The following is a 22,955-nucleotide window of genomic DNA, read 5'->3' on the forward strand; positions in this document are numbered from 1 at the left end:
TTTCTCTCAAACTATTTGGGAAATGGAAGTACAGAGCCTGAATCTATTCCTTATTATAACAGTGACTGGCTTTAATAAAGTTGTGTTTTTAATTAGTTACATTTTGATCATCTTTCTTCTCCATCATTTCTTTCTCTTCCATCCCACTCCTTCAGTATGTGGAGTGTCTGTCAGTATATGATCAAAGTTGAATATGTAATTTTGTAGTATTTACTTGTAGAAAGCAATAAAATTATGTAAGAAAATGGCTCATTGAAGACAATTTTTTTGTGATATGTGTGAGCAATTCATTTTCTTTGCATTCTTTTTCTTTATCTAATGGTTTCCATTTGCTACATATCAGAACCTCCTGGGGAGCTTTTATAAACTGCTGCCCTCACCCTTCATCCCCAGATTGTGATTCTAGCATGCAGTTCAGGGTTGAGAGCCAAGACTACTTGTGGGTAAAGGGCTTGGAAGAGGCACACTGATAATTGGTGCTTCTTACTCTGTGTGAAAATATTTTACTTTGTGAAAATAAAAGTTGTCTCACTGGTTAAAGATCTAATGCCATTTTAAGTGAAATATTATGTTCCTTTAATGCAAGGAAATGTGCCAGAAATTTCATGTCTTAGGCAGGATATCTCCACTTAGTTATAAATCCTTTAATATAACATAGTGCCTTTGTGTTTGATCTCTGGCACAGTTTTGCAACTCGTTTTATGGTAACATTATTTGATATTATATTGGTTATTTAACAGCCATATTATCTTGCTTTTCTCAGATTTCATGTTTAATAAAACGGTAGTTCAGACTTCATCTATAATGTAAGTCATTAAAAAACACTATAGCCTTTCCCTGAGGTAGGAAGTTGTTTTTATTTTGTGGTGTATTTAATATCTTTGTTTTGAGATGCTTTTCAATGTTTTTTCTTACTTGGATTAGCCTTCAATAAGAATTTAGAAGCAAGAAGGGTATTTACTTTGACTTTTCAGGTGAATAAAATCATCCTTGACCTCATTATAGATTTGATATTATTTGCTTTCAAATGTAAAATTCTGTTTGTCTTAGACCCCAGGAATGCTAAAGTCATGCTCATTAAATATTAAGCACCCACTATGTGTAATTTTGGCCATCAGATTCCTTAACTGTATTTAAGGAATAGACATTAGAAATTTGAAGGCTAATATTTCCAGGCAATTTACATTTTGTTAAAGAAATCATTTGTTTTAGAAATGATTTTTTGTATTTTTTATATAATTTTAAAGGTTACTTTCCATTTACAGTTATTACAAAATATTGGCTATATTCCCCATATTGTACAATACATCCCCCGCCCCTTTTTTTTTGCGGGGAGGGGTAGGGGAGAGGTGATCGGAGTTATTTAGTTAGTTAGTTAGTTAAGGTCTGGGGACTGAACCCAGGACCTCATGCATGCTAGACATGCACTCTACACTGAGCTATACCCTCCCCTTCTAGAAATGATTTTTTTTAGTATAGGTTGGTAAAAAAGAGGGAAACATAATTTAATCCTAAGTGTTTCTATCAGGAAAAAATCATCCATTTTCTCAGATTTGAAACCAGCTTTACTTTCCAGTTTGAAATTGGATCAATTTCATTATATTTTTGGCCCACCATACTATACCTACCCAGTTCCATTGGTCTGATATGAGAAACCAAAAGTAAAGGATTTTCTGATATGTCTTCTTTGTCTGCTAATGTAACTGACATTTTGCCTGGAAAGAGAGAAGTCATTTTAAAAATAAGTACCAAGGAAAATTAAAATTGGATTAGTAACTGATCATGCTAATACTTTGAGCTGAATTTGATCATACTCATGAAGGATTATGGATTTATGGTAAACATTTGGTAATAAAGTGATATAATACAGTTTAAATATTTATATATATGAAGAGAAATCAAATTTCTTCCCATTGACACTTTGAATTTCCACTAGAATTGTCTGTCAATTTTATAAGTTTCTAGAGATGATTGTAGTTAGTTTGAGGTATTTTCTTTATATTTGTATTTTAGGTGCTTTAACATAGCAAGCAGTATAAGTGATACTAGTAATGTGAAAAGAGAAATCCTGCAATGAGATCATCAGAAAATCTTGCTTTATTGGCATATATGGTCAAGTAGCTAAGAGTTTATATGTATCTTATGTAATTAGTTGATTGATACATACTAAACTTTACAAAAATTAATCTAACTTTTGACTAAATGGACCAAGGAACGTCATTTAAAAGAACCACACCAGCCTTGAAAAATGAAGACGTCCCTCCTTGATCTCCTGTATCATTTCCACATGTTTTTCTAATTTTGTTTTACTGAGTGGCAGAAATAGCATTATATTCTACATTAGGAGATCAAATGTTAGGTATGATTTCAAAGACATAAACATTCATTTAAAATCAAAGTAAAAATTGTTGAATTTTAAGTCAGGTTTCATAATTATTTGAGGCTAAATTGCAGTTCGGGAATGTTTTGGGTTTAGTTAGAAACATGGAAAATAAAAATCTGAAGTTAATTAAGAATTCTCTTTAGAGAGAAGAACGAAGGACACTGATATACCCAGGTAATTTAACACCCAAGCCTGATGATGAGAATAGTAAGGAAAGGTAGGGTTTGTTAGTCTGTTACCTGCTTTAGGGCCTACTTTTGTTTGTTGAGAAGGTTCTGGAGCTGAAAATACAGGTGTGGGCAAAAAAGAAAAGTTCTCTCTCCAGGGATTTTTGTTTTTTTCTGAAGTTGATCATTCCTAGCATGAATCTCAAAATTGTATGCAGGGCCTCATGCCCTGGAGATTTTAAACTGAAACTCTGAAATCATTACTCCTAATGTGCATTTGTATAAAGTAACAGGAGGGAAATAAAGTGCAAGCTTGATCACTGAGGGAAGCGGCAGTAGGCCAACGGTATTCTGAGGTTGAGGGTGATTATAATTTCCAGAACATGAAGCCTCTTAGAGTTTGTATTTGAGTCCTTTGCCAAGACTCGGTCAGGCTACCTGCTGCCTAACAGGGGACCGGATTCTTTGTCCTTAGACACTTACATAAATTAGGTTGAGCCCAACAGTGGAAAAGGCACATTCATTTTCTTCCCTTCTTCATTTTACCATACACTATTGAACATTCTGCTGGTTCCACCACAGTAAAACCAGAAGACATTATAAATGAATCAGACCTGGAGAAAGGAGGGCTTTCTAAACCTTAGAAAATAAACTATTTGATTATGTTAAAACTGTTGACTTTTGTAGATCAAAGAAAAATCAGCCAAAATTGTAAGGCCAAAGAGGTCATGCAAGTTTTCTAAGACCTCAGCTGACATGAACAGTCAATTCATAAAACTGACTATATACGTAGAAAAATGTTCCACAGCACTAATAATTAAACAGATGCAAAGTAAAAAGTTATTGATTGCATATACCACTGTACATAGCTTGTACTTATTAAATTAGCATACTCCATTATTTATTAAATTAGCAAAGTGTCTCCTCCCTTCAACTTCACCCCGTAATATTGTATTACAGGGTTCTGTAAAAGGGGCACTGTTAATACAGTTTTTTTAAAGCAATTATTTTAGCAATATGTTTCAAAGTAATCATACCCCTCTTGACCAGAAATTTAACTTCTGATAGTCTATCCTAAAGTAATAATGTTAAATATGCTCAAAAGATATTGTAGCATCATTTCTATGAGGGGGCAAAGACCTAAACTCTTGTACATGCACTCAAAAACAATGGAACCATTAAGTAACTATTAATCCTAGATTATGATTAATTCTGGGTATAATTTAAAGATTATTTTTAATGTGACAAAATGCTAATGTTTTTGTAATTTTATAACTTAAAAAATTTTATAAACAACAACCAGTAGCATTGTAAAGGATATGTGGGAAGAGGTAAGAAGTTATCTTAATATTCCATGTAATAGGTGATGAAGTTTTGGATGGTGGTAATGAGAATGGAGCAGAGAGATAAATTTATTAAATATGTCAGTAGATTTTTTTTTTTAAGGATTTCTTGGTTGACCAAAAGTCAAGGATATCTCAAACATTTCTATTTTTTAACTGAGGGGAAATACAGTGATTGCATAAAATAATGTAGTTACTGTTTAATTTGATAATGACTGCAAAGCTTTCTCAGAATTTGGTGTAGTATCAGAAGTGTAAAGGGAGTATGTAAGTTTGGGTATATTTTTTACCAAAGAATTTATTATTGAGTTTTAAACAGGAAGTTCAGATAACCCAGGTTCTCTGTAATCCCTGTCACTTTTAACCCCCTTCTCATTTGGTACCTTGATTTTACCACTTTGTCTTGGGTTACATTTATCTACAGTTCCCTCCTTGCTGAGTTACATCGATGAACGCATGTAACTCAGGGCTTTGCACATGGTGTACACAGACAGTAGGTATTACAGATTTTGAACTGAACAACTCTGCTCTTAAAAACAGCAACTGTGATTACCACACAGAAATTATACCATAAGTTGTTTTTTTAAAAAAGAAAGAAAACAAACCATAATTGAATGTAAAATACTGAACACGTAAGACCCTAATTTAGTTTTATTTTTGAATATGTGATACAAGCATTAAAGATGGTTTAACGCAAAAAAAAAGCAACTGTGAGATTTTGACCATGGGAGGAATGTCATTACTGCCTTTGATTTCCCCAACTTGCCTAGTGATGCATTCGGCTTCCATAGGTACTGAGCAAATTCTACATAAATAGTAGAATAGTAGAATCTTCACAACACAGCAGGTCAGGAAACTTGTTTTAATAAGGCATACCTCCTTTCATTGCCCTTTGCAGGTATTGCGGGGGAGTTTTTGTTTTTGTTTTTCAGAAATTAAAGGTTTGTGGCATCCTTGTGTCAAGCAAGCCTATTAGCGCCATTTTTCTAACAGCATTTGCTCACTTTGGGTCTCTGTGTCACATTTTGGTAATTCGTGATATTTCAAACCATTTAATTGTATTATGCTGATTTGTGGTCAGTGATCTTTGATGTTACTACTGCAACTCACTGAAGGCTCAAACGATGGTTCGCATTTGTCTAGCAATGATGTATTTTTAAATTAAGGTATGTACGTTTTTCAGGCATAATGCTGTTGCATACTTAATAGACTACAGTATGGTGTAAACATTTAAATGCACTGGGAAACCAAAAAATTCGCTTTATTGCAGTATTTGCTTTATTGCAGAGGTCTAGCACCAAACCTGCAGTACCCTGAGGTATGCCTGTTTTTAAATCATTTAATCATAAATCATTTAATCTGTCAAATCTATTTGTTTTACTTCCTGTTAAAATTGAGCTGGTCTTCCAAAGAAGTAATGAAGTTCTCTATCAGTTGTTAGTATCTTAGTGCTTTTATTTATACATTTAGGAAAATGGGAACATTAACATAGAGCAGAGGGGGGAGGATATAGCTCAGTGGCAGAGCCCATGCCTAGCATGCACGAGGTCCTGGGTTCAATCCCCAGTGCCTTCATTAAAATCAATCAATCAATCAATCAATCAATCAACCTAATTACCTCCTCCTTCCTCAAAAAAAATAAATAAAAGACAGGAAATATTAAAAAAACAAAACAAAAAGCCATAGAGCAGAAATTTCTGTCTTGTTTGGAGCTGTGGGAAAACAACAGTTGAGCAATTTTTTTTTTTCACCACTCTTATAAAATTAAAACTTAAGTTGTTTTCAGAACCCAATCCATTTTCCAAAAACCGTATCAGACATGGGTAAGGAGCAGTTGGCAGTAGCAGTTAGTGGCATTTTAATGTGTTTTTCCTGTATTTTACAGATTTTTTAAATGGTGGTATTTAAACTTTTTAAAATTAATTTTTACCTCGTGCAAAATAGCATATACATAAAGGTCGGTTTTTCTCAACCTTGATATTTCAGGCTATATTTATCATATGGACTCAGAAGTCTGGTTCTCTTACAGTTTGTTAGATAAAAACAAAAGAATGGTACTTTTTCTTTTTACCTTCAATGGTCTCTGGAGCTGGACTTTGGCTCAGCGTTGCCAGGCACCTGCTATTTGCATCTTCCTCTGTTAATTGTGTGGCAGGTTCATACTGCAGGATCGCATCCAAATCGTGGAAGAACTTCATAGTTTTAGAGCTGTCTCCAGAGTTGTGGGCGTATTTAACAGTTCTGTATTCATATTTAAGATTTTTGTACTTTGCCCGGCACTGTTTCCAGTCCCTGTGTACTCCTAGAGCTTGCAGCCTTTTAGCAATATAAAGAAATACTCCTTTATTTCTCAGTGTTCCATAAAGTTGTTTTCGTACATTTTTTTCTGCCCAGACACTTAGCAGAGCTTTAACCTCATCCTCAGTCCAGTGCTTTCCTGCTCCACTCTCCATGTTGAAAGTGACCTGGAAATGATTCACTATTTCTAGCCAAGGTTTTGTTTCCTAGGAAACCAGACGGCTGGTTGTCAATAAGCTCTAAAGAGCTGAAAGGATCTAGTTTAACTGGTTCAAGCTGCCTGAGGGGAGTAACTTGAGAAACTGCCAAATAAGCAGGCTTTGTGATTAAAGAAGCCTGGACCGAAATGATTCCTGTTGTTATTCATTTCAGCTTCAAGGAAAAATTACCCTTGACACAAAAGGGAAAGAAAACTTTTATTGGTTTATGTCTTTTCTTATATAATTCACTCTAATTTGCTATATGATTTTTTTAAGTTGTTATGGAAACGATGAGCAGAGGTTCTTTCTACCCTAAAGTTTATGGCTAATGTTATTTTTTTCCCTCTGATATGAATCACTTAGTCTTTTAATGTTGGTTAACCAAAGACCACATCATTTCATTAAATAAATCCTTATGTTATCGCTTATATGTGGAATGAAAAAAAAAGACACAAATGAACTTCTTTACAGAACAGAAATAGACTCACAGACATAGAAAACAAACTTATGGTTACCAAGGGGAAAAGGAGGAGGGGAGGGATAAATTGGGAGTTTGGGATTTGCGGATACTAACTACTATATATAAAATGGATAAACAAGGTCCTATTGTATAGCACAGGGAAGTATATTCACTATCTTGTAGTAACCTATAATGAAAAAGAATATATATATGTGTGTTTATAACTGAATCACCATGCTGTACACCAGAGACTAACACAATATTGTAAATTGACTATATTTCAATTTAAAAAAAGAAAAAGAAATCCTAAGTCACAAATTATTCAGTTGTATAGGATGTATATTATTATACATATCTGGTCAGCATAATAGGTCATAGTATTTGACACATTGATAATTTAGTAAAATCACTTCAATTTTAGTTTTTTAGATTTTTACTATGCAAGTACATTAATGTAGTTTTTCATGTTATTAAAATGCCTAAATATAATTTTGGAAAAGATTGTTTTTACCAAATAAATATATGTATAAGTTTTGATGTATAAATACATATATGATAGAGGTTTACTTTTTATTTCTACCCTGATATATATTCTTTGGAACAAAATGTGTTAATAAACATCTAGTATTTATAGCAGTTGTTCAGAAACATTAAAAATTGTTGAGCAATTAATACCTTTATTTTTATCTTTTGAGTATATTGAGTGGTGCAGATCTAGGTTTTACCAATGTGTTACCCAACCTAGCCAGAAGCTAGTTACCCTGCCCTACCTAGCCAGAAGCCTAGCCTCTGGCTTTTTTCTCTGTATCATCTAAAAATACTAATGCAGCAAATTAGATCCAGAGTTCCTGATCAGCTTAGGGTTTTTTTTGAAGCAGCATTTATTATTTTATGATAAAAAATAGTGATAAATATTTGTAAGAGAAAATTTGGAGAGTGCAAAAAAGCAAAACAAGAAAACTAAAGAATAAATTTTGTTCATAATAATGTTTCCCACAACTAAGCATCTTACCTATTTTATTTAGAGATTTTCATTTAGATCTACATACTCAACCTTATTTATAGGTCACATAACTACAAAGGTTAGAAGCCCAGGTTCTGAAGTCAGATTGTCTGTATTGAAATCCTGGCCATGCCACTGTTCTCTGACCATTCTCTGTGTGACACTGGACAAGTTACTTGCATTTCTTTAGTGTTGTCCCTGTCTATAAAATGTGAATGGTAATCATAGAACCTGCTTCACAGGATTGTTTTGAAAGACTAATAAATTAGATTGATGCAGGAAAAATGGATGTGGGGCATGAGGAGGGCTGTGTCCCAGGTCTCAGTTTTCTGAGTCCCTGGGATGTGCCCTGCCAGATGTGGGTCCTTAGCTTCACACAGGAAAGAATTCAAGAGTGAACCAGTTGAGTAAAGGTAGATTTATTTAGAGAGATACATACTGCATAAAGTGTAGGCTGTTTCAAAAGTCAAGAGAAAGGCTATGAGGTGTGGGGGTTGGGTGCTTAGATTAGAGTAAAAGTAGTTACACATTCCATAGACTGGGGTGGCTGTCTCCAAAGAGGAGGGAGCCAGAAGTGGCCACAAGGTGCTGTGTTGCCAGTTTTTATGGGCTCAGTAGCTTCATATGCTAACAAGTGGGAAGACTGTTTTAACTACCTTGGGGAAGGGGCTGGGATTCCCAGGAAGTTGGCCATTGCCCACTCTTTGACCTTTTATGGTTAGTCTTGGAACAGTCATGGCACCTGTGGGCATGTTTTTCATATTACAGTGGGCAGTAATGAAGCTCAAGGTCTACTAGAAGTCAAATCTCCCACCATCTTGAGCCTCGAGGCCTCTGGGGGTTGATCTTCCACCATTTTGATGTTAATTGTCATTCCTTGAGTGGCTGTGCCCTGCCCCCTTCCTTCCTGTCTCAAAATCATTCCGGTAAATGCTTCTGACAGTGCCTGGCATATTAGAACTCAGTCTCATCTGCTGCTGTTGCTAATCTTGTCATTATAACATCATGCATAGAAGTGGCACTAGTAGTAGTGGCATTTAAGGGTTGTCAGACTCAGTTCATGGATGCTATCGAGAAAAGTTTGTTTCACAAAATTCATTAAGAAGCTTATCAGTGGCGTAAATTTAATAGTTGGTAACTTTTTATATTCACAGGGGTCAGGAGAGTGCTGGTATTGTGACCAGTGATGGGAATTGGATGCCAACATTCAAAACACACAAGGTATATTTAAACATTACAAAATATTGATAATAAAGATAACAATAGCCAGAAGATCACTAGTATATGGGGGCTAAGGAAGGAAATTTGAATAAAGAATAATTTGTATTTAGAAGTATGGTTGAAAAAAAAAAAAGAAAGAAGTATGGTTGACCCTTGAACAACAAGAGTTACGGCTGCTGACCTTCGAAAATTCGCATATATCTTTTGACTCCCCCAAAACTTAATTGCCTACGGTTGACAGGAAGCCTCACCGTTACAGAAACGGTTGATTAACACATATTTTGTGTGTTGTATTTATTATACTATATTCTCACAGTAAAGTAAGCTAGAGAAAAGAAACTATTAAAATCATAAGGAGAAATTACATTTACAGCACAGTACTGTATTTAATCCAGACAATAAGCTTACATTGTCTTTTTTACAAGATGCATGTGAATCTGTCGGTACCTACAGTACCTACGTTAATGTAGTCTTACATGATACAAAACAGTGTAGATGTTATGTGTGTTACTAACACGTGACATCAAAAATGAAAAGATAATGTGAAAAAGCAATTCATATTCACAGGTATAATGATTCATGCATTGATAATGAAGAAGCAGCAATATGATTGCTTTATGGTAGCCTCTACAATAATGAATGGTTATAAAAGATCACTCACTTTATGCCTGTATAAGGATGGACTGTCCACTTTGATGCCAGACTTGCACATGATGGTCTACAGGATGACTACTTAGGCATTGATGATGGTGGCATAGAAACATTGTACAGGTACTTGGTTTTCACATGGGGACACTCACACACATACACAGCAGATAAGTTTATTAACGACATGATGATGACTTACTGTTCATTAAGTGGAAGTGGGTCATCATAAAGGTCTTCATCCTAGTAGCCTTCGTTCACATTGAGTAGGCTGAGGAAGAGGAGGGGTGGATCTTGCTGTCTGGGGAGGGGGGAGGCAGGTGAGGTGGGCACACTGGGTGTAGCTTGATGGAAATACATACTGATTTCTGTCTTGACTTTTGCTTTTTCATTTCTCTAAAAGTGTTTGTGAAGTACCAGTCCTTCTTCCACTGTTTGCTTCAGTTTCAGTGCCCATTTCATAGAAGAGTCCATGTTGTGAAAGAATCAAAAGCGGTCTCGTATAATCAGAACCCTTCTGCCAGACTGTCCAACATCAGTTTGTTTTCTGGTACTGCTGCTTCTGCATCCTCTTCCTCATTATCTAGCGCTGGTTCAGAAGCTTTCACCTCCCTCACGTCATCTTCTGTTAATTCCTCTGAAGAATTTAGCTCTTGAATTTCTCCAAGGTGCCCTTGACCCTTCCCCACCTTTTTTTTTTTTTTCTTTTTTCTTTTCCTTTTTCCCCCCATATCCAGAATCTCTTTCGTGGTTTCCTTGATAGGTTCTGTCGTAAATCTGCACAACATCTGGTCACAGTTTTCTCCAGCAGGAATTTATAGTTTTAGGCTTGATGGCTCTTACAGCTTTTTCTGTAACAACGAGGGCACCTTCAGTGGTGTAGTCCTTCCAGACTTTCATGATGTTCTATCAGGATTCCTTTCTGCAGCATTGACAGTCTTTCCATAGAGTACCATGTGTAATGAGCCTTAAAGATACTTAAGATCCCCTGATCTGGAGGCTAAATTAGAGATGTTGTGTTTGGGGGCACGTAGACCCACTATTCATGCCTTCAGTGTTGAACTTATAGGGTTCTGGGTGCCAGGGTATTGTCCAATATCAAAAGAACTTTGAAAAGCAGTCCTTTACTGGCGAGGTACCTCCTGACTTCAGGGACAAAGCAATGATGGAACCAATCCAGTAAAGGGGTTCTCATTGTCCAGGCTTTCTAGTACAAACAAAAGACTGGCAGCTGGTATTTGTCTTTTCCCTTCAAGGCTCGGGGTTAGCAGCTTTATAGATGAGGGCAGTCCTGATCGTAAAGCCCATGGCGTTTGTGCAAAACAGAGAGTTAGCCTGTCTATTCCTGCCTTAAATCCTGGTGCTTGCTTCACTTCCTTATTAGTAAATGTCCTTTGTGGCTTCCCCCTCAGCTCCAGAATAGAGCATTTTTGTCTGAGTTAAAAACCTTTTCAGTCAGATATCCTTTCTCCTCACTGATTTTCTTAATGGTGTCTGGGAACTTGTCTGCTGCCTTGGTCAGCAGAAGTTGCTTCCCCTGTTATCTTGACTTTTTTTAAGCCAAATACCTTCCTAAAAGTATCAGACCATCCTTTGCTGGCATTAAATTCTCCAGCTTTATATCCTTCACTGTCCTTTTGCATTTAGTTGTCATATAATGACTTCACTTTTTCTCGAATCATATTAGAGTCAATAGGTATGTATACGTTTCTTATAGGAATCCAACACTCACATAAAAGCAGCATTTTTGATATGAGATAAAAAGGTATTTTGCAAAAAATGCAAGGTTTTTGTGCTTATTGATGTAGGCGCAGCAACGGCTTCATGTATTTTCTTTTTCTTTACAATGGTCCTTATGCTGGATTTATTTATCTTGAAATGGTAGCCAACCACAGCTGCAGATCTCAATCTACAGTACGCATCAAGCAATTCAGCTTTTTCTTATAACGGCATGACTCTCCTCTGTTTCTTGGGATCATTTCCAGAATCACTAGCAGCACTTTATATGGGTCCCACGATGTTACTCAAGGTGTATGGTATTGACGCTAAACACTATGAAAAATACACAGGAACTGGGAGAGGTGACTTTTTACTGTGATAGCCAATGTAATGGAGAGGTGAACTGCTCACCCAGAAATAATTGGTGTCACATGGTGTTTTAAGTGGATACTTGTAACACCTGAGCTCACCCCATATTAACAGGAGGTGGCAACGAAATTACTACAGTGGGACTGTCTGCAGTACAGTTCATTTTAGGCAGTTAAGATGTCATCCTCCACTTTAATGTTTGTTTGCATTGCTCGCAACTACAGATAGTGCTATTTACAGTCTGTAGTGTTTGTGTGCGTGAGTTTTGATTAACTCACTACATTTTATAGTAGGTTTGTGTATATTTTATGGTCGTAAATGATTAAACAGAATAGCATCTACACATATTTTATACATTCATGACACTCCTAATTTTTTCTTAATTTTTTCGGTTACTCTAGGCTGCACGGTTCGTCTGCCAGTTTTTGTAAATTGTCGCAAATCTGCAAAAAAATTCTTCTGATACATTTATTGAAAAAAATCCATGAATGTGTGGACCTGCCCAGTTCAAGCCCATGTTGTTCAAGGGTCAACTGTAATACTCTTTGGATCAGCTGTTTCTCTATTTGTCAAACTAGGATGCGTTTCTGTGCCAGTGATAGTTTGCTAGGCTGACTCAAATAGGTCATTTATTTGAATACTTTAACATGCTTTGAACTTAAAATTGCAAATAATTTAGTTTATTGTATATGACAAATTTTATCACTTAGTACATCTGTTCCTCAGTGTTTCATTAAAAAGTGTCTTATAAAACAAGCACTTCATTGTTGTGAATACATCAAATGCTACCAAATCATTCACTTAAAAATGGTTAATTTTATGTCATGTGAGTTTCACCTCGAATTATTTTTTTAGTGCTTCACAGTTCTCATATTTATCACTGTCTTTTTTTTTAAGATTAGAATTCTGAAGCACAGAAAAATTTAAGTCAACTGCATTTTCTAATTTTAGATTGAGCAGAGGCTTATAAAAGTGTTACTAGTGGTTTTTTTTCATAAGATGAGCTCTTGCTTTGAATTTGCAAGGGAATGGGTCTTGTAAATCACGTCTTTACTGAGGACAATTTGAAGAAATTATATACTTCAAATCTTGGAATTGGACACACGAGGTACGCCACTACAGGAAACTGTGAATTAGAAAATTGCCAGCCCTTTGTTGTTGAAACACTTCATGGGAAAATAGCTGTGGCACATAATGGCGAATTGGTAAATGCTGCTCGCTTAAGGAAAAAGGTAAGTTTTTTTTTTTTAATGCTTTTTTTATTATTGTGATAAATTAATAAAAAGAAGTTACTGAGGAACTTGATAAAGGACATTATCCTGTTACCTAACTGCAGAGAACAACTGTATTGGGGGGTAGGGTATAGCTCAGTGGTAGAGCATGTGCTTAGCATGCATGAGGTCCTGGGTTCAATCCCCATTAAAAATAAATAAATAAACCTAATTAAGTCCTCCCCCAACCTCCTCCCCTCCAAAAAAACCCCAACTGTATCAGAATTACATGGACTTCTTGTTATAATTACAAATTCTAAGGTATCACCCCAGAGTCTGGGGTGGGAGATTGCTGAGTCTGCATTTTAATATGCTCCTAAGGTAATTCTAATGCACTGTTTTGGATTAGATATTTGGAAATTGATTTAATTATTTCCCAGAGCGTTGTCCTGCTCTCTTCTTAGATGCTGGGATTATTATAATGACAATAATAAGTTTCATTTGCTAGTTTTTTTGCTCCCAAATGAAAAATTAAAAATTTTTTCAATCAAAAAAGTATAAATATGAAGTAAAAATTATTCATAAAACTTACTGCTTAGAGTTAACCACTAAAAGTTCAATTCCAGACAATACCTAGCTCATTATTTCCAAACTGAACCCCTTACCCAGATGCTAGACTTCACCACTACACATTTTGCTGCTACTGAAAATGCTCTGTAGTGTTAAACTCAGCCTATGCGTGTTAGTGGTGATGCCCTTGTCCAAATCAGTCTTGCTCAGAACCTCGTAATCATAGTGCACTCAACCAATTTTTAGTACATCTTCTACACTTAATTGCTCAGTATAGTCGATTCCTTCTACTCTACCAGGGACAATCAGTGAGGATGGGTAGCCACCATTACTACAACCATCAAATCTAGGTTGAGAGTCCCCCACTGTAATGTGCCACTCTTATGGGAATGTTTCCTGTTCATCAGGAGTGTCCAGGGCTGAAAAAGTTGGAACGGCAATCCCAAATCCTCATGCCTTCTCTGCCCCACCTCCACCACCCACCCATTGCAGGTCTACATTCCATCAAACTTAGTTTTCAAAAGCTGTCCTACATACCTCCTAAAGCACTTTTTTGTTCTGTTTGAGAAGCTTCAAAGACTTCCCGTTGCCTCCAGCAGCAGTTCTCCATTATTATATAGCATACCTTCCTTTGGTAGAATGCAGGATTTTGATACCCGAGCACAATGCCTGGTCTCTTTCTGTGCTGGCAGGCAATTGGGTGAGGGGTGAGGTGAAGCTTCTTCCTTTTCTAATGATTACAACCTTTCTCCTTTCTAAATAGCTTCTGCGTCATGGTATTGGTCTGTCAACAAGTTCTGATAGTGAAATGATCACCCAGTTACTGGCATATACCCCTCCCCAGGAACAAGATGACACCCCAGACTGGGTCGCAAGGTAATTATAAAATTAGGCTGAGCCTGCAGGTCTGGTGATGAGAGCTTTGCCTTGCACGTGTTTATAACTGAAATTATTCATTCAATTATTTAATTAATTCCAGAATTAAAAACTTAATGAAGGAGGCACCCACAGCATACTCCCTGATTATAATGCACAGGGATGTTATTTATGCAGTTCGAGATCCTTATGGAAATCGTCCTCTATGCATTGGTCGTCTTATTCCTGTATCTGATATAAATGATAAAGGTAATGAACTTCAAAGGGAATATAATTTCATAATGCTTTTCCTGGTCGTTGTCTTACTGTTGGCAAACCCTGAAATTTTGAGGTATAGAAAGCTTATTGAGTAAAAGCTAGGTAAAAAAGAAAAATATGGTACTTAGTTTTTAAAGTACATTTCCTTGAGTATTTCTGAGGATAAGCCAGTTTTAATATATTTAATGGGCTTTCCCATTTTGTCCTGTCTCAATGGCCTACTTTATATCCTTTATTTATCTCCTTTGCCCAGCTTTTTCATTTATGTAGTATGATGTCAGTGATTTTCTTTTTGACTTGTCAGATATCTTATTCAAGCCATGAAATCATAATATTTGGAGGAATCTTAGAATTGTTAATTTTATCTTTGGTTCTAGTCAAACAAGGAGCCATGTGCTCTTAAGGTCATAGTAATGGATATTCTCTGAGCTCTTTTATTTATCTATTTTTCATTTAAGTGTTCTCTTTAAATAGATAAGCCTCTTTTAAAATTTCTTGAATTGATTGAACCTATTGTCTCGTGATTTGCAGAAAAAAAATCTTCAGAAACAGAAGGATGGGTGGTGTCTTCAGAATCTTGTAGCTTTTTATCTATTGGTGCAAGGTAAGTTTTATCTCACTCAGCAGATCAATTTTTTGCCACATAAGTAAAAAAATTTTTATTATAATATGAAAGTTCTGTTTCTGATGTCTGCGAGAATACATATTTATAAATGCAGTTTCTTTTGTACATTGTATTCAGCAGTTGCACTGACTTTAATGTTCCAACAATAACCTTCTAATCCTGGACCTAGCATCTTGTTTTCAAAATACCATGAGGCTTATTTTAGAAAGGAAAAAATCTCCTCATCAAGGATCAAAAATTTTAAACTAGGATAAAAATGTTCTCTTTAGTCTTCATTCTTCCAATAATCAATAAAACATAAGGCTTTTATTTTTTTTTTTTTCTAAATTTGAATTTAGGGGTAACAGATTTATAGAGATTATTACTGGAGGAATATTACTTTTTTTATTTTTTAAGCCATTTTTAGACTTTCCTCTATAGGGGAAGGGACTCTGTACTTTCTACTTGATAGTTAGCCTTAAGTACTGGTTTACTTAGTCTTCTTTAACATTGTTTCCCAAGATATTACCGTGAAGTCTTGCCTGGAGAAATTGTGGAAATATCCAGACATAATGTCCAAACTCTTGATATTATACCAAGGTCTGAAGGAAACCCAATGGCCTTCTGTATCTTTGAATATGTTTATTTTGCAAGACCAGATAGTATATTTGAAGGTAAGTAAAATATCTTGATAACAATTAATTAAAGTCTGTTGTTTATCCCATCGAAGCATGGCAGTTCTGGGGCCCAAAGTCTTACCTGGCTCTGTGAAGGCACATAGTTATATGTTGTGGATTTGGATCTGAGCCTACAAGTCATAAGATGACTATTTTTCCTTTTCATCTGACTCCTGGATTTTATTTTCCTTTTAGGAGTAAGGATTTCAGATATGTATTAAAGTTATTTTTTTTTAAATAGTAAATTCCCCCAGTTTACGTATTTCCACTTTAGTGGGGGTTTTTTTTTATGTCTTACTTTTCTTTTTGTGCTCAAATCTATAGGGTTCTAACAAGCTAGTTTTTAGAATAGTGATATTCTGCTGAGCTATATTATACTACATATAAATAATTTATTTCCTTTTCCAAACATTCCAGACCAAATGGTTTACACAGTAAGATACCGTTGTGGTCAGCAGCTGGCCATGGAAGCACCTGTGGATGCAGATTTGGTTAGCACGGTTCCGGAATCTGCTACGCCTGCTGCTCTTGGTTACGCAGCAAAGGTATTTTCTCTTAATTAACACACAGTGAATTGTTCATCTAGCACTGAAATTAGAAATCCATGTATATAAAGAGAAACTCATCAGTTTATTGCAAAGAAAGAAAAAATGTTGGTTTCTTTATGAGTTACTTAGTTTCCAGCCTCTTCATTCAGCAGCACTATTTTTTTTAGCAGAGTCCACAAAAAGTTCACCCAAAGACATAGGAAAATGGTCCTCTTCAATTTAAAAAGATAACATCATGAATATATGTAGAATTTTAAGGTATATTTACTAGCAAGTATCCTCACAAGCCACTGGTATATTTGTTCCCGATTAAGTATGGGTGATGATGAGCTGTTTGCATTAATTCTCTTTAATGTTCTTAGTACTATGCTTTATTTCACTGTTTGTAACCAGGTAGATTATGTAATTATAGTGATCCTAGGTGTAATACCCAGCGTTCATTATATTTGAATGTTTAGTGTATGAATTTTTAAAAGAAATAATATGCAACATTTTAGAGGAGGTACCTTAGTAAGAGGATAAATCACTTCCTGTCCCTCAGAGAGCATCTCCTCAGCCTACTGGTTTTAATTCATTTCTTGCTGATAATTTTATTTGGATTTTTCTGACAGTGATTTATTCTTTGTCATGTGTTCACATTCTTAGTGTTCTCTTCCAAGATAGAGAAATAATATTTATTTAAGAGAGCAGCATTACAAATTCTAACATAATGAGTGGGTTTTCCCACTAAGTTGAGGACTTTCAATGATTCTTCTTTTTGCCTTTTTCTCCTTTAAATAGTGAAGGAAAATTGTAATCTGATGATGGAGAGTTCAGAATAACAACCACATTTAAAAAATTTACATACATGCTACAAGGGGAGCGTGACCTGGAGAAAATAGGAGCTTAGCGTTCTCTGTACATTTGCTGCTCATTGTCCTCTTCTTCCTTCCCTGTCAGTGTGGGCTTCCATACGTGGAGGTGCTATGTAAAAACCGGTATGTAGGAAGAACCTTCATTCAGCCAAACATGAGGTTAAGACAGCTTGGTGTTGCGAAAAAATTTGGAGTATTGTCGGACAACTTCAAAGGCAAAAGAATTGTTCTTGTAGATGATTCAATTGTGAGGGGCAATACCATCTCACCCATAATCAAATTGCTCAAAGAATCTGGTGCAAAAGAGGTAAGTAATATTAGAACATACCCTAAAGCACCAATAATTAACAATGTGATAAAAACTGTTCTCATGTTGTGTAAATTTTATGTTAACATTTTTATAAAATTAGTTTTAAAACTAACAAAAATCACAAAATAAAATACTTCTTAAATTTGTATTACTTTTTCTTTTTGAAGATGTATAGTCAATCCTAGTGTCATAAATTTGACACATTAGGTTATGTTTTCAAATCTCAAAGCTTTTTCTAACTAAATATTTCAGTAATTCAAATTACAGAAGTGAGATGTCATTTACAGGTAATAGTTGAACATATTTAGAAATAAAATCTATTGTGGAGAAAAACGGTATAGAAAGCAGTATGATAGTCTATTTGGAAAGCTTCTAAGGTAATTATGATTATGATTTTCCAGCCCTTTTTTATGACTATTATTATGATTATGGGAATCTCTGTGGCATTCTATGAAAAGCAAGTAATAAAAATGAAATGTAAAGTCAATTCAGCATCCATTACAATAGTAAAAAAGAGTAGACATAAATAAGTAAACAAACAAACTGGAAATGGCTACCTACTAGCATGTATCTACCAGAGGGAAATAGTTTAGGAAATTGATACATCAGTATGATGAAATATCATGCAGCCACTAAAAACTATAATTATGAAGACTGCATAATGTGGGGAAATCGTTGCTGTTATAACAAAGGTAGAAAGTAAATGTGGACACCAATTACAGCCATGTAAACGTACCTGACAAAAGGCAGAAAATAATGATAGACAAAATAGTAGAGAAAAATAGCTCTTTGGGTGGGGAGGGTACAGCTCAAGTGGCAGAGCACATGCTTAGCATGCGTAAGGTCCTGGGTTCCATCCCCAGTACTTCCTCTAAACATAAGTAAATAAACCTACTTATCTCCCCCCTCCCCCAGATAGCTCTTTGTAGTGGTCAGGTTTTTATTATATCCTGGAAGATTGTATTTTTTCTTTTTAAAATGGTACAATAAGAGGTAGGCAGAAGTGCCATTCAAGTGTTACAGCAAAAAATGAAGGTGATCCTAGGAATATAAAGTCATGCAGTGAGAAATGGGAGATCAGAAGAAAGAACTGTCCTTGTTAATAGGTGATGCAAGGAAACAACGGGCAGCTCTGTAAAAACCCTTTACAAGTGGCTGACGTTTTGAAATTCTTATTTAGCACGCTTTGGAGTCTAGAGCAGGGTTGCTCAAGTAGGATTCTTGTAAATGAATTAATTATAAAAGTAGTTCTAACTGAACACCAGAGTTCTGTATGTATATCACATGATTTTCTAGGATTCATTTTCACCTATTACTGTGGAAGAAATTTTGTAGTGTGCTTTATTTATTACTCAAATGTTGTTAAAATATTCCGTTAAACAATTTTTATGTTGCATTTTTCAATGACAGAATTTTGCATAGTTGTTCTTACAGTGAATGTCAAACTAACGAAATGTCTGAAATGATTTCTTTCCAAGGTACACATTCGCGTAGCTTCACCCCCAATTAAATATCCATGCTTCATGGGAATAAACATACCAACAAAAGAAGAGCTTATTGCCAATAAACCAGAATTTGAGCATATTTCAGATTATCTAGGTAGGTATTAAAATTTCTATAAATTATCTTTTATTCATCTAATAACAGAAAATCCAAAGCTTAGATATTTTAATAAAAAATAGTGTTCAATATTTGTTGAAAGTAGATGGTGTATATGTTAAGCAGATATTGGACACTGTTCTGAAAAGTGAGAATGCCTCATGTGGATGGACCATAGTCAGTGCCGTGATGGAGAGCAAGGCCAAGGTGGGACCAGAGGATAAGGAAGAAAGGCTTTCCCAGTAGAAAGAACTACATATCAGTTAAAGCCTCCCAGAGGTCAGACCACAAGAAAAACAAAAGCAATTTCACTGTAGAGTCTAATAGAATAATTTTGATGTCAGTACAGGTCAAAAAGTGAAAAGCTTATGTAGGTTTGTCTTTAATAATGAGATCAGAAGACTTGGAGATGGAGGTCATTCTTGATAAGACATTTGCCTTTCAAAGTCAGGTGAGGAATAAACTCTAAATGTCACATACATGTTCAGCCAGGTATGGTACCTCCAACACTGTTTGTATATGGCTGGTGTTTCTCTTGACTGGTCATGCCTAGAGGTTACCAGTTAAACATTTCAAATATGACCCAACTGACATATTATGAGCAATTGCTCTTTGCCAGGAACATGTCTTTTTTATTGTAATAACAGCACAAAAATGTCACAATTAGGTAATGTTTCCCTTATCTGGTAGATGAAAAAATAGACTTAGGAAATAAGTAAGTGACCTTGAGCTTAAAGTTGAACCCAGATTTTCCTGACTTCAAAATCTGTTAATCAAGAAAATTACTCCTGAAGCCTTCCAGATCTATTCCACTTGAATCCTCCACTGCTATTTTATATTATGTTATCCCTTAAATTCCAATTTAAAATTTAAAAAATAATAATAAAAGCCTGAGTTGTACTGATCCCCTAGTTGACACCACCACCACCACCCCCTTTTTTAAGAGAGGCTAAAAGAGAAATTTTTATTCTGGCTTATGTTTTTCTGTTTTTAACTATTCTCTGTTAAGGCAGGTCTTCCTTTCCAGATGAAATCTCATGGCTTTTTTTTTTTTTCTCTTTGCCCTGTAGGAGCAAACAGTGTTGTGTATCTGTCAGTTAAAGGACTGGTTTCATCTGTGCAAGAAGGGATAATATTTAAAAAACAGAAAGTGAAAAAGCAAGATATTATGGTTCAAGAAAATGGAAATGGTCTGGAATGTTTTGAAAAGAACGGTCATTGTACAAAGCAAGATATTATGGTTCAAGAAAATGGGAATGGTCTAGAAAGTTTTGAAAAGAATGATCATTGTACAGCTTGTCTGACTGGAAAATACCCTGTGGAATTGGAATGGTAGCTGCTAGGGGTAGATATGATGTTTCAAGATACAAAGTCCGTGGAGAAGTTGTAGTGGTTACACTTTATCCATTTACTGTTACTCAGTTGGTATAATGTAAAATGCCACATGCTTGTGTTATACCTTTTGAAATTTTTTTCTGAAAAGGGTACCAAAGTGCTATACTTTCTTTAATAACCCTAGATAAATATTTTGGTGTTATCTAGGAACTTGGGTGACCCTTTCAGTTTTATTTAGTAGTTTAGTACTTTTAGGCTACCAATTGTGAGACCATATACATTTAATTTCAGATCATCAACAGTAATGCAAAGAATTGGTAAATTTCTGTTTTAGAGAGGATTGCCAAGTACTGTACTTCTCCACAGATTCTTAGAGAATTTTGTGGAGGGTTTCTTGAGAATTATTGAAAATCAGTTATGGAGTATTTTTATAATTAACCTTGTTAATCACATATAATACAATGTTATATGGTATTCGTTTTTTAACTCAAGCATTGGCTAGCCTTTTGCACCTGGTCGGAGAAGGCAGGTGGTTAAGTGGCATTTGCCATGTCCATACTTTTAACAGTTTACAGGAGGTCAGACTAAGGTGGTGTAGTACAAACAGGACATGTGAGTCAAGTATAACATTTCAATTTGTTATACCCCAAAGTTATCTAGTGTCTAGGGTTTTGATTATAGTTAGGACCTTGGCTTCTCTTAAAGAAAAACAAAAACAAATACAACTTTTGGTGCTTCACTTTCCCAATCTGTGCAATGGGGTGCTTACATTATTAAATTAAATAACTAACAGCAGTTATTGTTAGTGGCTAGAGCCATCATTCCTCCTTCAGTTTTAAGACAGTGCATGATTATTATTAGCTTTTGAAATGTTGACTGTTGGTCTGCAATTCAGATTTCAAAAGGAAGACACACAGCTTAGCAGTATTTGCCACCTGTCTTTGAGATGCCCTAAGAATGACAGCAAAGACACATCTTGCAAAAAGTTTTCCTACATTTGACTAGAAAGTATGATCCATACTACTTATACCTTATAGTATAAGCCCAGCAAGTAACCTTGTACGTTTGAAGTAAAAACTAAATATTTAGATTCTAACAAACCTTCTATCCTTAATTTGGTTATATGCTTTTTTAATGAAGTGCTTGATCACTTGCAAACATGTGTATATACACATAAAGATCACTGCAATGAGATGATCAAGTAGAAACACTGTAGGGGCCAAATTTGTTCAAGGATCAAGGAGACAGCGACTTTTTTCGGTTAGCATGCTCGTCTAATTCTGAGCATCAACATCACTTTTTCCAATTTGTTTTACTGGGAATCTTATGAAGTAGATTTTTTTTAAGTATTTTTTGGTTAACATCTGAGATTTAAAACTTTAAGATGACTTGCCCCCAACCCTTGTTTTACATAAGATTTTTAAAACATGAAAGTGTTTGTTTCTGTGTTATTGTTACTATAATTTGATGTACGTAGTGTCCAAATCCATCTAGAAATGTAGTATTTATTAACTGTAATCTTTTGTCTTCATTTGGTATTCAGCCTCACATGTTATATTATGGCAGGCCAAGGCAAAATGGTGACAGCTCTTTAAGCCCACACGCAGCAGGCAGCAGTGGGTCAGATATCTCTGTGGTGGTGACATAAGCCAACCAGCATTTGGATAAAGCCCTGGGACCATATGAGTGTATAACCTCTTGTCTTAAATGTATTCCTCATAGCAGCGTGGAGGAGGCAAGACCTATGGGTCAATGTTGAACCAGCCTTATATTTGATTTTTTCAAAACAAGAGACTCAGGGAAAGTACTAAACCAAAATCTCTGATTTGATTTCTGTTGTTTTCCATAGTTTTTATCTTGTTTTACTGAGGTGCTTTTATAAAGGAAAATGGTACTGTGACAGTTTGATAATTCTACAGATTTCTTACTGTTTCTCCATCATGGCCTTTTATTTCACAGGTTTCTAAAGTGTGGATTACAATTTTATACCAGCTTAATCTCAAATGTTGTTTAACTGCTTTAAATTTCTATACTTGTAAACAGCAGAGAAAATCATGTTTTCACGGGATCTATATTACTGTGAACGAAACCTACCTTTTTGTGACCTCCTTGTGATGCGTTGGTGACAAATATATGTAATAAGTATGTTTAAATGTGTTTACTGTTTTTTAATAGTGACTTTTAGTGAGTGTGTTATACGGTGAGCAGTACAGTGATGGTCACATCCAGGATCCATACTCGGCACCAGCGAGGCTGATCTCATTACTCTGATCCAGGTGTTTCAATAAATAGGCCATCTCTTACG

The 22,955-nt window shown here is 35.4% G+C and overlaps 2 protein-coding genes across 2 annotated transcripts in view; one reads left to right on the forward strand and one right to left on the reverse strand.

The window, feature by feature from the left end:
• PAICS (phosphoribosylaminoimidazole carboxylase and phosphoribosylaminoimidazolesuccinocarboxamide synthase) overlaps window positions 1–6,346 on the reverse strand; it is a 38,415-nt gene extending 32,069 nt beyond the window's left edge. Inside the window, exons 1-2 of the mRNA XM_072943529.1 lie at window positions 5,965–6,346; window positions 1,629–1,715 (exon numbers count right to left, since the gene is read on the reverse strand). Coding sequence (XP_072799630.1) covers window positions 1,629–1,715; window positions 5,965–6,346 — 469 coding nt within the window. The remainder of the gene's footprint in view (window positions 1–1,628; window positions 1,716–5,964) is intronic.
• The window catches only part of PPAT (phosphoribosyl pyrophosphate amidotransferase), a 35,835-nt gene extending 13,032 nt beyond the window's left edge, over window positions 1–22,803 (forward strand). The window contains exons 2-11 of the mRNA XM_006198149.4: window positions 9,009–9,075; window positions 12,834–13,040; window positions 14,353–14,465; window positions 14,569–14,714; window positions 15,255–15,327; window positions 15,850–16,001; window positions 16,422–16,549; window positions 17,492–17,713; window positions 19,195–19,315; window positions 20,386–22,803. Coding sequence (XP_006198211.1) covers window positions 9,009–9,075; window positions 12,834–13,040; window positions 14,353–14,465; window positions 14,569–14,714; window positions 15,255–15,327; window positions 15,850–16,001; window positions 16,422–16,549; window positions 17,492–17,713; window positions 19,195–19,315; window positions 20,386–20,651 — 1,495 coding nt within the window. The 3' untranslated portion in view covers window positions 20,652–22,803. The remainder of the gene's footprint in view (window positions 1–9,008; window positions 9,076–12,833; window positions 13,041–14,352; window positions 14,466–14,568; window positions 14,715–15,254; window positions 15,328–15,849; window positions 16,002–16,421; window positions 16,550–17,491; window positions 17,714–19,194; window positions 19,316–20,385) is intronic.
• Window positions 22,804–22,955: the final 152 nt, after the last annotated feature.

The sequence above is a fragment of the Vicugna pacos genome, chromosome 2 (genome assembly GCF_048564905.1).
Source record: "Vicugna pacos chromosome 2, VicPac4, whole genome shotgun sequence".
Lineage (NCBI taxonomy): Eukaryota > Metazoa > Chordata > Mammalia > Artiodactyla > Camelidae > Vicugna > Vicugna pacos.